The sequence below is a fragment of the Rhincodon typus genome, chromosome 4, assembly GCF_021869965.1.
Source record: "Rhincodon typus isolate 14 chromosome 4, sRhiTyp1.1, whole genome shotgun sequence".
Taxonomy (NCBI): domain Eukaryota; kingdom Metazoa; phylum Chordata; class Chondrichthyes; order Orectolobiformes; family Rhincodontidae; genus Rhincodon; species Rhincodon typus.
Genome location: NC_063335.1, coordinates 10,646,642 through 10,662,209, shown reverse-complemented (window position 1 = coordinate 10,662,209; position 15,568 = coordinate 10,646,642). Strand labels below are relative to the sequence as shown.

General features: G+C 40.9%; 2 protein-coding genes across 5 annotated transcripts in view; one reads left to right on the top strand and one right to left on the bottom strand.

Annotated features, from left to right (window-relative positions):
* deptor (DEP domain containing MTOR-interacting protein) overlaps positions 1 to 15,568 on the top strand; it is a 215,057-nt gene that overhangs the window by 111,171 nt on the left and 88,318 nt on the right. The window lies entirely within an intron of this gene.
* dscc1 (DNA replication and sister chromatid cohesion 1) overlaps positions 1 to 15,568 on the bottom strand; it is a 45,476-nt gene that overhangs the window by 15,581 nt on the left and 14,327 nt on the right. Inside the window, exons 5-7 of one of the 2 annotated variants that reach the window (XM_048595497.1) lie at positions 14,327 to 14,465; positions 3,738 to 3,790; positions 1,790 to 1,947 (exon numbers count right to left, since the gene is read on the bottom strand). In XM_048595497.1, coding sequence (XP_048451454.1) covers positions 1,790 to 1,947; positions 3,738 to 3,790; positions 14,327 to 14,465 — 350 coding nt within the window. The remainder of the gene's footprint in view (positions 1 to 1,789; positions 1,948 to 3,737; positions 3,791 to 14,326; positions 14,466 to 15,568) is intronic. The other variant, XM_048595498.1, reaches the window with a different exon arrangement.

Genomic DNA, 15,568 nt, shown 5'->3' with positions numbered 1-15,568 from the left:
CTGCAAGTCATAGGGGATTGGTTAGTTCAGTTGGCTGGAGGGTTGGTTTGTGATGCAGAGTGATGCCAACAGTGTGGGTTCAAGTCCTGCACCAACTGAGGTTACCATGAAGATCCTGCCTTCTCAACCTCTCCCCTCACCTGAGGCGTGGTGATCCTGTGGTTAAACACCACCAGCCATCTTTCTCTCATGGTAGAGCAGCACTATGGTGACTTTACCTTTTACTTTGAATGGTAGAAGGAATAATTTGACAGTGCATTGACTGATGAATGTGCCATAAATAATATTCCCTAAATGGAGCAGCAACAAATGAGGAAAATGAAGCAGCATTGAAGGTGGGCAGGGAACTTACTATAACTGAAGCAAAGCATCTTTCTGGGTCCAGAAATTCAAGGCCACTTAAAACATTCATGCCAAATTATCATGGAATCAAGGATTACCAATAGTTTATATCTGTTACTTTCCAAGTCACCTTAGAAAGGGATTTAAGTCATGAACCATAATTTTATTCTGGGTGGATCCAATGCTTTTAGCTATGTGGTAGCTCAATAGCAGCTTCAAATGTTTACTGGCTGACGTACCACATAACATTGTGAGATAAGAATCAGGCTATATGCTCAGCTATATGCAACTAACTTTGGCATAAAAAGAACTGAGTAAATTCTCATCAGTTCCTGGAAATGTTCCATATATGAATCAATCTTCACAATTGTGCTTTCACTGGTACAGAAATTTGCTACAGAGTTAAGGAGCAAGATTGGACACAGAGTCTGGGAAGAAGATGTGAAAGGGGATGGGGTAGACAAAGAAAAAAGTGAAGTAAAAACAGAAAGTACTGGAAAAACTCAGCAGGTCTGACAGCATTGGTTTTTCTCTCTCTCTCTCTCTCCACAGATGCTGTCAGAACTGCCAAGTTTCTCCAGCACTTTGTCGATACTTCAGATTTCCAGCATCTGCAGTATTTTAATTTTGTGAAAGAAGGTTTAATTTCTGATAATAAGGAGGCACAGGGAACAAATGACTGAGACAGAAATATATACAGTATTATGGTGGTTTGTATCAGCTGTTGGCAGAAACCAGGAATCGAAAAAAGCAAATAGAACTACCGTGAAATATATGAGAACAAGGATTTTGAATCCCAATAAAGAAGCGTGCTGAGAATGAAAACAGCAGCTCTGACAAGGAGTGAAGTATAGGCCAGAGGAACGGGGCATGGTTGTTTTTCCAAAATGTTGGTGATTCTCTTTTTTTGTCTTTTAAATATTTGATTGTAATTTCTGTTAATTAAATCTATAACTCCTTTCCCTTCTAGTTTTCAAAACAGAATAATCAGAGTGATTATCAAATGCCAGTGAATTTTATAGGCATTGACACAAATTCTTGTGCCAATTTAAAAAATATCATCATGTTGGCCTAAGGTTTTTTTTTAAAATATACCTGTTGTCTGATATTGATGTGAGCCTGTTCATCAGAGGAAGTACAGAGCAGGAAGTAGCTATAGCTTCAGAGAGGTAATAAGGAATGAATAATTCAATTCCTCAATCTTTTAGCACAATCACCAAATGGTACTAGCAATAACATGGCAGAAGGTGGTGTTCTCATTATGTACTCGGATGTAGGTGAATAATATGGTGGGTGGAGGTGGGAGGGGAGAAGAAGTGGTACGGGGTAAGGTGCCTTAAAGTATAATAAATAAGAAGGAAGATTGTCTTATTCGGTATTAGTACTGGGAAGCACAAAGAAACTATTAGAACACAAGCAGAATGCCAACTATTCAAGAAATGTGTACCTTGAGTTGATCGAGCCTTGTTGTCATGCCCTCAGGTACGCTCTGCTGCCACACCTCCTCAAACTCAGACAGATTGAATTTTACAGCATTCCTTAACAGCATCAGTGCGATAGACTTACAAACTTCATCCTCATTTAACGCATAAAACACTTCTCCTGCTGAAAATGGAGTGCAGCACTTTGATAAGTTATAAACATATGCTCAGACAGAGTCCACAACCACATACAGAACAGACAGGTGGGTTCACAATCATGACTATTCATAAAATGTAATGGTTTAGATGACATAATAGTAAATAAACCAAAACAAATCCAATATTCATCTAAAATGGGAATTTGTTTTCCAATCTTATACATTGGAACGACCAAGTCTCGCAGCTGGAACCCAAACTATCAAAGGACCCAAGCGACAAAGCAGTTGCCATTTGGCCCTAGTTTGTTCTTTGTAGAAACATACAGTTCTTAGCACAGCATCCAACTGATTTCAATCTAACTCAGGAGATTTTAAATTACATTCTTGCTTGAAAATGGGAACAATTCCTTCAGTTGCTTCTGCCCATCTCCTCCCTCAAGACCAATTTCGTCTCCATGAAATGTTCGCTTTCCTCACTTTAGCCACAAAACAGAGCTGAACCCCACAGGTGAGGAGACAGTGATTGTCCTTGACAACGATGCCACATTTCACCAAGTTTGGCAAAAGGCAGCCCTAGCAAAACTGGATTCAATGGGAATTAGGGGAGGAATCTCTGCTCCTTAAAGCCCTATCTAGCAGATGGGAAGCTGGTTATGGTTGTTGGGGATCAACCAGCCCAGACTAGGACAATATTGTAGGTATTCCTCAGGATACCGTCCTCATTCCAAACATTTTGAACCGCTTCATCAATGACCTTCCCTCCATCATTAGGTTAGAAGTGGGCATGCTTCCTGATGATGCCACAATGTTAAACACTATTTAGGACATTTGCCTGAGAATTTCTGCCCCCACCAGAGGTGGTGGCATAATGATACACAGTCAGGAGGGAATGGTCTTAGAAGTTTACAACATTGATTCTGGATTCCATGTATTCTTATAGTCCAAGGTCAAAGAAAGTTGGGCGAGAAAACCTCCTGCTGAATACTCCCTATCGCCACCCTTCAACTGGTGAATCAATGCTATTCCACTACAAACGAAATTCAGAGGAAGCACTGAGGGGAACGAGGACACAGAATGCACTCTAACAACTGCCTTCAGTAACCATCACCAAGAAGCACCACTATCGACAGAGCTCTGAAGTATGTACGTGTCACCTGGCCAATCCACCTAATCTGTACATAATCTAATATTAAGAGATTATTACCTAATATTAAGAGAACCTGCTTGCCCCAATAATTATCAATATTCCTGATGGTGTGTCTGTCCATGACAGCATTAGGAGGAGTGTCCATCCCACAATCATTTTGGAGACCAATTCCCAACCTCACACTGATGCCACCTTCCATCATTTTGTGACATTAATACCATGGTAAATGGGGTAGATTAAGAGCAGGTTCAGCACCTCAAAATTGAAATCCTGCAGGTTGTCAGAAATGGCAGAATTGTAAATCACCAGCAATCTGCACCCTCATTACCCTACCATATTCTTCAATACTCCACCAACATCGAGCCAAATGACAAAATATAATTCAATGAGAAGCAAATATCTTGCCAGCAATAGCACCAAATGTACCTGAAATTCAGGTGCTTATCTGCCAAACCTAGAACACTGACAATGTATGTGCTAAACAGCAAAAGCAACATGCTATAAATAAAGATCAATGATCCTACAATCAATGGATCACATCACTGCTCCACAACTCTGCCATAGCAATCAATAATGCATACAACATGGCGAACATATACCCAACTGCAAATTTCCATTTTAACAGTTGAAATTCAATTAATTAATCAATAATTTGTATATCTCACTTACCTTCATTTGTGTATCTTTTGCCATAACAATTAAGGCAATGTTCTATCATCTCCCTAAAGGCAAAAGGCACAAGCACATAGTTTAATATGTGAAACAAACTGACTAAAGAACTGTGTATCAACAGTTGGGAAATATTTAAAAGGAAATAAAATGGAATAAATCAAGTTAAGGAAGAAAGGGACTAAATTTAATGCGGGGTTTTCAAAGTTGATGAGGGAGTTGAGATCAAACTTGAAGTAAAGCAGTACTTGATGGTTTCAGGTCGAATCATAAAAGAGAAAACCAGCACAAGTGTAAAGAATACAGGAAAGCTGCACAAAGGAAGTCTGGGCTGGTTAAGTGGGATTATGCAGCAAAAAAAAATTGTGAGGTGAATGCAGCTTATTATTTACAGAGAAAATAATTACTCAAACTTAAAAGTGGATAAATGACTATAATATGAATTCTACCCTAGGGACCTATAACAGGGAAGTTATGGAAGAAATAACAGATAGTGTAATTGTAATTTTCCAAAATCTTTTTAGATGTGTTCAAGAAGACAGGAGGGTGGAAATTGTTGCACCACTCTTATGAAACAAAAATAAGTCATGAGTTTATTGGTCAGCTGTTGTTCAATATTACAAGAAGACACCGCTGAGCACTTGGAGAAATACAAGTTATTTATAGCCAGTAAGCATGCATCTCTGAAAGACAGACTACGTTGTCAAAATTTATAGAATTCCCTGAGGAATTAACAAAACGGTTGATAAAGACAATGCACAGTATATAGTGCATATAATTTTAAAGGCATTTCATAAGATATCATATACCGAGCATCTGACAAAGATACCGATTGCATGGAAAGATAGTCGTTTGGCTAAAATCTAAGGATCAAGAAAAAGGATGATCCTGAAGCTAGAAGTTATCTCACAGAAGCCTGATGAGACCACTCTTCCTTGCTACAAACCTAGATAATTATGACTTAGAAAGTGGATTCAGTATAATGGCCACTCGCACAATTAACTTCATAACTGCTATGTACTACAGTTCCTTTATGTGCCAGTTCTCAGGTCAGAGATTTCTGTCACTGACTCACAGACATGATTCATTGTCTTTGATAGTGTATGTTTACATGCCTGTCAATTCTGACCAACCAGCATGGCAGGCTAGTCATCAAAGTTAGGTCGCATGGGATCCAGGGAAAGTTAGCTAATTGGATTCAAAATTAGCTTGTTGGTAGAAAGCAGGGGGTGATGGTTGAAGGTTGTTTCTCGGAGAGGTGACCTGTGACTAGTGGTGTGCCACAGGGGTCAGTGCTATTTGTTATTTGTTATTTACATAAATGATCTGGATGTGAATGTACAAGGCATGATTAGTAAGTTTGCGGATGAAACAACATTAGGAGGTATCGTTGATAATGAAAAAGGTTTTCAAAAATTATAGAGGGATCTTGATCAGATGGGAAAGTGGGCTGAGAATTGGCAAATGCAATTCAATACAGAAAAATGCGAGGCGTTGCATTTTGGAAAGTCAAACCAAGGTAGGACTTGTACAGTAAATGGTAAGGTCCTGAGGAGTGTTGTGGAACAGAGGGACCTAGGAGTACAAGCATATAGTTTGTTGAAAGCGGCGTCACAGGCAGGCAGGATGGTGAAGAAGGTATTTGGCATGCTGGCTTTCATCGGTCGAGGCATTGAGTATTGGAGTTGGGACATTATGTTACAGTTGTATAAGTCGTTGGTGAGGCTGCACTTGGAGTATTGTGTACAATTTCAGTCACCTTGTTATAGGAAAGACATAGTTAAACTGGAAAGTGTGCAAAGAAGATTTACGAGGATGTTGCTCGGAATAGTAGGCCTGAGTAACAGGGCCTGAGCAACAGGGAGAGGTTGGCCAGGGTAGGACTTTATTCCTTGGAACGTAGGAGAATGAGGGGTGACCTTATTGAGGTGTATAAAATCATGAGGGGCATGGATAGGATGAATGTGTATAGTCTTTTTCCCAGGGATGGGGAGTTGGAAACCAGAGCACATAGGTTTAAGGTGAGAGGGCAAAGATTTAAGAAGGACCTGAGGAGCAACTTCTTCACGCAGAGAGTGGTGCGTATATGGAATGGGCTGCCGGAGAAAGTGGTTAAGGCAACATTTAGAAGACATTTGGATAGGTACGTGGGTGGGAAGGTTTTAGAGGGATATAGACCAATTGTAGGCAATTGGAACTAGCTGAGTGGGCATTATGGTCCGCGTGGACCAGTTTGGGCAGAAGGGCCTGTTTCCATGCTGTATTACGCTATGACTCTATAACTAGCTTAATTAGGCAAATTACGGCATTCAGCACATAATTTATTTACAGCAACTACAATCTGTACTATTCTCCTTGAAGAATCAGAGCCACTGACATTTTACGATAACTTTCAAAACTTGGTATATAATAAAAAATTTAAAGAGTCAACAATTTAGTCCAGTTCCCTATTACATTAAGACCGATTGATCAGCTGTACCCAAGTGGCCTATCATTAACAAAACTGAAAGGCAATCCAAGGAATCAGTGGCCCTGCTGCATTTTCATTCAAAATGCAGCATCTACCCTGGAACATCCAGCACACAGGATGTTTGGAACCTAATTGTTTGGTTATCTGTGCCAAATGCATCGAATTGTTAATTCCTGTAGTGGTAGGTGACCAACTGAAAAAAATCTCCCTGAAAAATATTTATTCTGTCTTTCAAATATTGGCAAAACTGCAATGTAAATGACACACAAATTACAGAAGCAGCTCACAATAATTAAGCTTAACCCTTTGTGTATACTCTTTGATTATTCATTAAGTTTTTGTTGCTGAAAACAAAAACATTTCATATTTATTAGTTATCGAAAAGTTTAAAACTTGCAATGTCAGCATATTTTGGTGACTCAACCAGCTGGTAATTTAAATTAGGAATGCAAGATTCAAAAACAGGAGTAAAGCTATCTGGCCTCTTGTGCTGCACATTGAAATAAGATAATGGCTGATCTGAAAGAGTCCTTAACTTCATTCTCCTGCCTGTCCCTGTCCCCCATAGCATTATTATATAAGGTAATCGTTCAGAAATAGTTAATGTTGAAGTTGCATTAAGCTCCACCCAATTTGATGATGTCAGAGTCACCAGTCTAGCATCAGGATACGATAAAGAGAAACATGTTATCTTTAGCTCCCAATAATCTTTGAAATTATGCATAACTTGTCAATATAACTTGTACATATTGCTGTCATGCAATAATCTAGGTTTGCTTATGCAACAGGAGGGCCTCTTGTTAAGATTTGGTGGTCTGTCCACTGCCACTAAAAACTAGGACAGGCCATTAGACTCAACACAGAAGGGGGAATGCAAGGGCTCTGTTGGCGTAGTGGCGGTGTCCCTACCTTTGAGACAGGATACCTAGGTTCAAGTCTCACCTGCTCCTGGGGTGTGTAACAACATCTTTAAAGAAGTTAATTCGAGGGAAAAAAAACTTTTGTTTATTTCACGAGGATGTCAAAGAACTCAATTTCTAAGGGCTCTCCTAGTGCAGTGGTAGTGTCCCTACATCAGAAGCAGGAGGCTTGGGTTCAAGACCTACCCGCTCCAGAGTGTGAAACAGCGTCTCAGAACAGGTTGATTAGAAAATATCTAGATGGGGAGGGGTTTATTTTCCTCTGACTCCCTTCCAAGGGATATTTACTGTTGATTTAATGAGAATAGAAAGTGAAGACAATCTCAAACACCCTGTCCTATACAACATGATCAGCAGTGGACAATATTGCTGAAAATTCGCAAGGTAACAATAGTGGATTGAATCTATTCAAGAAAGGTTAAAAAATTTCTGAATGCAGTGAATTTACCACTTTAAATATATTATCACTTTAAGAACACAAAGAAAGTCAGTCTGTAGCCAAAATGCAGAAATTGATGAGCAGATAGGTGCACAGAGCAAAAGCAGCACTCCAAAAGGAAAGCTTCACCTTGGAGCTGGTAAGAGGTACAGGATAAACAATGGGGTTAGTAAGACAGTGAAGAGCAGCCACACTGGGAAGAGACAAAAGTTTTGTAGAAGGCAGCTCTGTGGGAGCAATTGCTGAGTGCCAAGACTAAAGTTTGACAGCAAGGGAAACACCTTTGTACTAACAACACAAAAGATAAGGCTACAAGTAATACAATGGGAAGATAGCATTTACACTTCAAAACAAGCATCACCACCATCGCGAGCAAGTTCAACGAGGCATGGTTACTATAGACAAGGCAAGGACTGTCAGTCACTTGTAAAAGATGTGACGTAGGTCACAGTTTCATAGCAGCAAAAAAGCCAGATGCTTGCTCGTACCATTAATGCCATGGGACTACATCCCTTGGAAAAGGTACCTATATTAGACAATATACCACCATTAGACAAGTTACCCAAAGCATTCATAAGGGAAACTAGTGATCTAATTGATTAGGATTTCACAAAACTTAGTTTTGTTAATGGACATCCCACTAAATTTAAGCTTGATACAGAGTAAGTGCCAATGTCCTATGAGACTAAATACCATAGCTTAAAAAATAGAAGTCACAGTTAACATAAATGAGGTTATATGGTGGAGATGGAATAACTCTTAAGAGCATAGGTATCTTATAAGTAGCATGGCAACACATAAAGCATTAGAGAGTTGAAAATGTTTACACAATTCACAATAAATACTCCTCACTTTTGAGCCTGCACATCTTGTCCTTAACACCCTTAAGATAGTAGGAGTTCAACTAGTTCCCAAAAGAAACTGGTCCAGATACAAACTGTTGTTGACCAACTAGCAAACAGCAATCAATAGAAGATTTCACCGGGCTTCCTAGACTCATGACGGAACCTAAACAATAAAGAATCTACTGTGATTACCTATGTTGCCCTGAGACAATAGGTTCATATGGTCAGAGGAAGGGTGCCACAGATTTTACAGGACTGGTGGAAATATATTCCATTCGTATTATCGATGAGGAACATTTCAATCCTCTTGAAGCAGAATTGACAGTGGTTAAGAGAGGGAGAAACAGTGTAGTGTCTCCCTGACTTTTATGAAAGTCAGCTTTTCTTAAAAAAAAATAGATGGGAAACAAATGAGTGTTGAAGTGCCAGGATTTATTCCTTCATCTCACCTTCCTTCAGTCGTGTAAACACGCTAGAGCTGGGAGATGCGTGTATATAAGTGCTACTTACTGTCGCCCCAGCAACCACTGCTCGCTGAATCAGCAACCATGCACTGGCTATTGTCAGCAATCAGGATGTTAGTAGAAAGGTGCCCAGCACACTGTGCTCAGAAGAGCTAGAATTTGCTTCAACCCTGTGGGCAGCCTCATTATGTTTACATTGCGCACAACCAATCCCATTGAACGTTAATTCGATGGGTTTTAAAATGTCAGCTGAGCAACTGCTACATGTGGCCGTGGGAAGGGGGTATAGTTTGACAGAGTCACTCTGTGAAATGCAGTGGGATGGGAATGGTATGACAGGAATGGCATGGGAGGATGGGAATATAGCTAGCCTTTTTCAGACTCAGGGTCATGATTCTGTTAAAGTCTCTGTGAAGAAAACAGTAAGAAAGATCCAACCGTACTTAAATTAGGTGAGTTTTGTTTTTGAGATGAGAAGTTTCGATATTGTTCAGGTCTTTGATGAAACAACAATCAGAAATTAAGTATGAAACTGAATTGAGGAGCGACAAATCCCCAGGACCCGCCGGTTTCCATCCCAGGGTGTTAAAGGATGTAGGCGAGCACATAGTAGTTTCCCAAACTACAATCTGTCCGAGTTCCCAAGATACAGGAGTCATCCCTCTGGATTAGAACATTGCAAATCAGTCTGCTTTTTAAGGAGGCTGAGTGAGGAAAACTACAACCAATAAGATTAAGGAGCAGAATTAGGCCATTTGGACCATCAAGTTTCCTCCACCTTTCAATCATGACATATGTTTCTCAACCCCATTCTCCTGCCTCCTCCCTGTAACCCTTGATCCCATTGCTAATCAAGAACCTATTTATCTTCAACAAAGTCAATGACTTGGCCTCCGCAACCTTTTGCCAATGAGTTCCACAGATTCACCTCCCTCTGCTTGAAGAAATTCCTCCTCATCTCAATTCTAAAGAGTCGTTCCTTTATTCTGATGTTGTGCCTTCAGGCCCTAGTCTCTTCTACTAGTGGACGCATCTTCACCATGTCCACTCTATCCAGGCCTCTCAGTATGCTGTTCATTCAAATGAGATTCCTCTGTCATCCTTCTAAATTCCATCGAGTACAGACCCAGAGTCCCCAACCACTCCTCATACATCAAGTCGTTCATTCCCAGGATTCATTCTTGTCAATCTCCTCCAATGCCAGCACATTCTTCCTTAGATACAGGGCCCAAAGTTACTCACAATATTCCAAATGCGATCTGACCAGAGCCTCAGCAGTACATCTCTGCTCTTGTATTAGAACCTGTTCGAAATGAATGCTAACGTTGCATTTGCCTTCTTAACTACCAACTGAACTTGTATGTTAACTTTAAAAGAATCCTGAACTAGGATTCCCAAATTCCTCTGTGATTCAGATTTACGAAGCCTTTCCCCATTTAGAAAATGGTCTATACCTCTATATTTCCTACCAATGTGCATAACCTCACATTTTCCCACATTGTACTCTACCTGCCACTTTTCAGCACACTCTCCCAGCCTCTACAAGTCCTTTGGCAGACTCCCCACTTCCTCAACACTACCTGCTCCTCCACCTTTCTGTGTCATCTGTAAACCTGGCAATAAAACTGTCAATTCCTTCATCCAGATTGTTAATACCTATCGTGAAAGGTTGTGGTCCCAACACTGACTCCTGCAGAACGCCATCGGTCACAGGTTGGCATCCTGAAAAAGACCATTTTATCCCTATTCTCTGCTTTCTGCCACTCAGCCAATCATCTATCCATATCAGCACCCTGCCCCAAACACGATGGGCTCTTATTTTATTTAGCAGCCTCCTGTGCGGCAGCACCTTGTCATCGGTCTTCTAGATATCCAAAAAGATCATATCCACTGGCTTTCTTTTGTCTAACTTGCATGTTACCTCCTCAAAGAATTCTAACAGATTTATCAGGCTTAACCTCCCTTTGCTGAAGCCATTGCTGACTCAGCCCTATTTCACCATGCACTTCCAAGTACTCATCAATGTCATCCTTAATAATGGACTCTAAAATCTTACCAACGACCAAGGTTAGGCTAACTGGCTGATAATTTCCTGTCTTTTGCCTCTTTCCCTCTGCTGGTTTTTAAAGGCTTCCCACTAATCTTCATCACATTATATGTTTTTTTCTTTTGCTTTTATGCTGTCCCTGACTTCCCTTGTCAGCCAAGATTGGCTTATCCTCCCTTTAGCATTTTTCTTCTTCATTGGAATGAATCTCTGCTGTGCCTCCTGAATTACCGACAGAAACTCCTTCCGTTGCTGCTCCACTGTCTTCCCTGCTCGGCTTCCCTTCCAATGAACTCTGGCCAGCTCCTCCCTTATGTCTTTTGAAGAGGTGACTAAGGTAGTGGACAGAAGAATATCTATGCTTGTTGTTCATATGGACTCCCAGAAAGCATTGATAAAGTCCCACATAAGAGACTGTCAACTAAGCTACATGCCCATTGAGGGCAAATTACCAACATGGCTGGGAAATTTGTCGAGGAGCAGGTGACAGAAAAGAAAGATAATGGATGTGTCCTCAAATTGGCAGAATGTGACCAGCGACCTCCCCAATGGATCGTGTTAGGGCCTTAATTATTCACATTATTTATTAACGACTTGGATAATTACATAGAAAGTCAGACATCCGAGTTTGCTGATGGCACAAAGTTTGGCAGCATTGTAGACAATGTAGATTATAGCATAGAATTACAAAGGGATATTGACACACAAGGTGAATGGGCAATACTGTGGCAGATTGAATTCAACATAAGCAAGTGTGAAGTTCTCCATTTTGGACAAGAAAAAGGATTGTTCATGATACTTTGTAGATGGTATGAAGTTAAATACAGTGGATGTCCAAACAGACTTGATTTTTACACACAGATCTTTAACATGTCATGAAAAGATGCAGAAAGTAGTCGAGAAAGCTAGTGGAATGCTGGCCTTTATATCCAGAGGACTGGAGTACAAGGATGCAAACGTTATGCTGCAGTTATACAAAACCCTGGTTAGACCCCACTTGAAGTACTGTGGACTGATCTGCACATCACCATTTGGGAAGGATAGATTGGTCTTCGAGTTGACAAGGATGATACCTGGATTTCAGGTGTGAAGTTATGAGGAGAGGTATACAAGTTAGGCCTGTTTTCTTTAGCACTTGGAAGGTTAAGGGATGATCTGGTCAAAGTCTTCAAGATATTAACAGGGAAAGACTGCGTAGATAAAGATAAACTATTTCCACAGATTGGGGATTCTAGAACTACAGGGCATAGCCTGAGAGTTAGGGCCAGACCATTCAGGAGAGATGTTAGGAAGCACTTCTATACACAAAGGGTGGTAGATGTTTGGAAATCTCTTCTGCAAACTGCAGTGGATGCTGGATCAGTTGTTAATGTTAAATCTGAGATAGATAAATTTTTGTTAAGCAAAGGTATTAAGGGATATGGGCCAGAGGTAAAGTTCAATACAGAGCTTGGCCACAGATCAGCCATGACCTCATTGAATGGTGGAACAGGCTTGAGGGGCTGAATGGCTCACTGTTTGTCCTATGTTTCTACAACGCAAATCTTGGAAGAATTGTATGCAGGACAGTGCGGAGCTCCTTTGGAAGACTGACAATCTGGTGGAATAGGTAGCTAGGTTGCCGATGAAGTTCAATGCAGAGGGGTGCAAAATAAAATGCACTTTGGTACAAAGAACACGGAGAGACAGTATAAAATAAAGGATACTATTATAAAGGTTGTACAGGAGCAGAGAGACCTGGGTGCTTTGGTGCATAAGTCACTAGAGGTAGAGAGAGCTGGTAAAAAGGCATACAGTATTCTCAGCTTCATTAACAGGGGCATAGAATACAAGAGCAGGAAAGAGATGTTGAACATACACTGGATACTTGTTAAATCTCAACTAACGTACTGGGTACAGTACTTGGTGCCACACTTTAGGATGGACGTGAATCATCAGCGAGAGACTGCAGAAGAGATTTATGAGAATGGATCCAGGGATCTAGACAAACTTCAATTATTAGGATAGATTGGTGAAGTTGAGATTTGGAGAGAAGCAGGAAATCTGACGGAAATTTTCAAAATCATGAGGGGTCTGGGCAGAGTAAACAGAGAGAAACTGATCCCACTCATAAAAGGATCAAGAACCAGAGGATCAAGAACCAGAGGTTCTGAGGAAGGGTCACCGGACCCGAAACGTTAACTCTGTTTTCTCCTCCATAGATGCTGCCAGACCTGCTGAGCTTTTCCAGCAACTTTGTTTTTGTTCAAGAACCAGAGGGCACAGTTTTAAAAGTGTTTTGCAAAAGAAACAAATGCAAAGCAAGAAAAAAACTTTCTAACACAACAAGTGGTTCATTTGGAATGCACTGCCTGAAAGTGAGGTAGAGACAGGTTCCATTGAGGCATTCAGATAAGGTCTGGATGATTATTTAAACAAAATATTAATATGCAGGGTTATGGGGAAAAGGCAAGAGTTTCACTCTTAGTCAAAATGCTTACAGAGCTGACATAATCCACTGAATAGATTCCTTCTGCACCTTAACAAACCTGTAATTCTATACAGGGAATTGTTCTGTGGTGAATTCAGTAACGTGGATGGATTGGAGAAGCTGGGGTTAGAGAAGGGTGAGAGAATTTGCAGAGATGTTTTACATAATGAGGATCTAGACAGTGAAAACAGAAAGAAGCTGTTCCCAGTGGCTGAAGGTTCAAGAACCAGAGGACATAGATTTAAGAAGATTGGCATAAAAATTCTTTGGAGACATGAAGTAAACCTTTTTATAGAGTGAGTGATTAGGATCTGGAATGGACTTCCTGGGAATATAGTGAAAGCAGAGTCAACTGTGGATTTTGAACAAGAATTAGATAAGCAGTTGAAGGAAATTTCCAAGTCTATGCAGAAAGGGGAGGGAGTCAGACTGGTTTATTGTTTTTGAGGTATGTTAATTGGCCTCCCCCTGTACAGTATCTATTCTATGATTCTGTGAACTCTTCCAAGAATAAAGATGACTTTAATGACCAATTAAAACTGAAATTTGTGTTGCTGGCTTTGGAAAAGACTGAAAACTATCCTGTGAACAGTGATATGTTGTGAGAAGTTAGATTTATCTGTTTTTAAACCATCAAAACTCCCCTCTGTACATCGTCAAAGATATGCACAAAATATGAACACTTACCAACAATCAATTAGGTGTTATCAAGTTTGCCACTGTCTAATTAAAATGAAAGACCAACAGGAGGGCAAGGCGCTTTTTAGAATGCTGCGTGAAATACAAAGCAATTTACAACATGATGTGAGGCACAGCTTTATTCTGTGCCAAAGTTCATGACCTTACCAGAAACAAAAGCACATCACCTTAAAGCAAGTAGCAAAGCACATTTCAGTCATCAGCACCAATGGTTTATTTACACTGTGTCACTCACCTTGGTTCAAGAAGTTCCAGTTCTTGTAGACAAATAGTGAGAGGAATCTTACTGAAAGACCACGACTCGGAATCAACCAACTGGGTCACATGGCTCAGCAGCTTCATTTCATAATCAAATTCCAAAATTCTCCAACACCCTAATTAGCAAAAGGAAAATAAACGGGTATGGTAAAATCTCTAAGGACCATGTCTTTTTATTTAGTGTTTTCTTTAAAAAAAATTGGGGACTCAGCCGAGAAAGAGCGGTATTAAAAGCCAGCATTTGAAAGAGTGGCTACAGTTTTGAAAGAAAGTAACCCTCCATTGCATCATGGAGACAACTAACTGTTTGAACACTTTGGCGACAAATTGGAGCCAAGAGGGTGCACTGATGTAGCTTTTACTGAGGACTAGTGACCAGTTATGAATGACAGACTTTTTTTCACCTGCCAACAACTGTACGATTGTGAAAAAACTGTGCTGAGGCGAGTATCCTGTCACCAAGTCACCCTTTATTTGCTTGTGCACAGTACAATGACTATGGCCAGCCAGCTCGCTAATTCTAAATCTCCCAGTTATATTGGTCAGTCAGGGCTTTCCTGCATGGCCCAGGTGAATAACCCCAATCAGGAATCTCAGATTCAACAAGATCCAGCTTATTCCAGTCACTACAGATTGGTTCTCAGGTAACTGGAGCTAAGAACAAATTATAGATACACAGAAGTGTTCAGTGATTCCCAACTTCAGGAGCAGTCTCTCTGTGTTCTCTATCATCAAAACTCACTGTAAACCTCAAGAAAACCTGCTAATCTTTCCTGCAAAACTCATTGTAAGCTGTGACATTTAACAAATATGTGACAGACTTGTTGTAAGCGAACTGGTCACCTTCTGTCTCTCACTTTCTAGTGGAAGCAGCTGGAGAAAGATGACTGAAGCAAGGTGCTGGCCAGCAGAAGAGTCATAAAGATCATTTCAACAATAGAACCTGGGAACTGAACTGTCTTTCCAATCTTTCCCCTCTGTCCACAACCTCTTTAACCCTGTCTGTTTGCCCGCTCGGTTCCAAGCCTCCAGTCCGTTCCATACAGGCTCTCAGCTGCTTCAAGCTAGGATCCAGGACTGTATCATCCACACCAGCACCCAAACAGGACTGCTCCCCCTGCACCAGCACCCACCCAGGACTGCTCCCCCCCCCCCCCCGCCCCCCCCCCAGCTCTCCCCCCCCCCGCCCCACCACCCCCACAGGAGTGCCCCCCGCGCC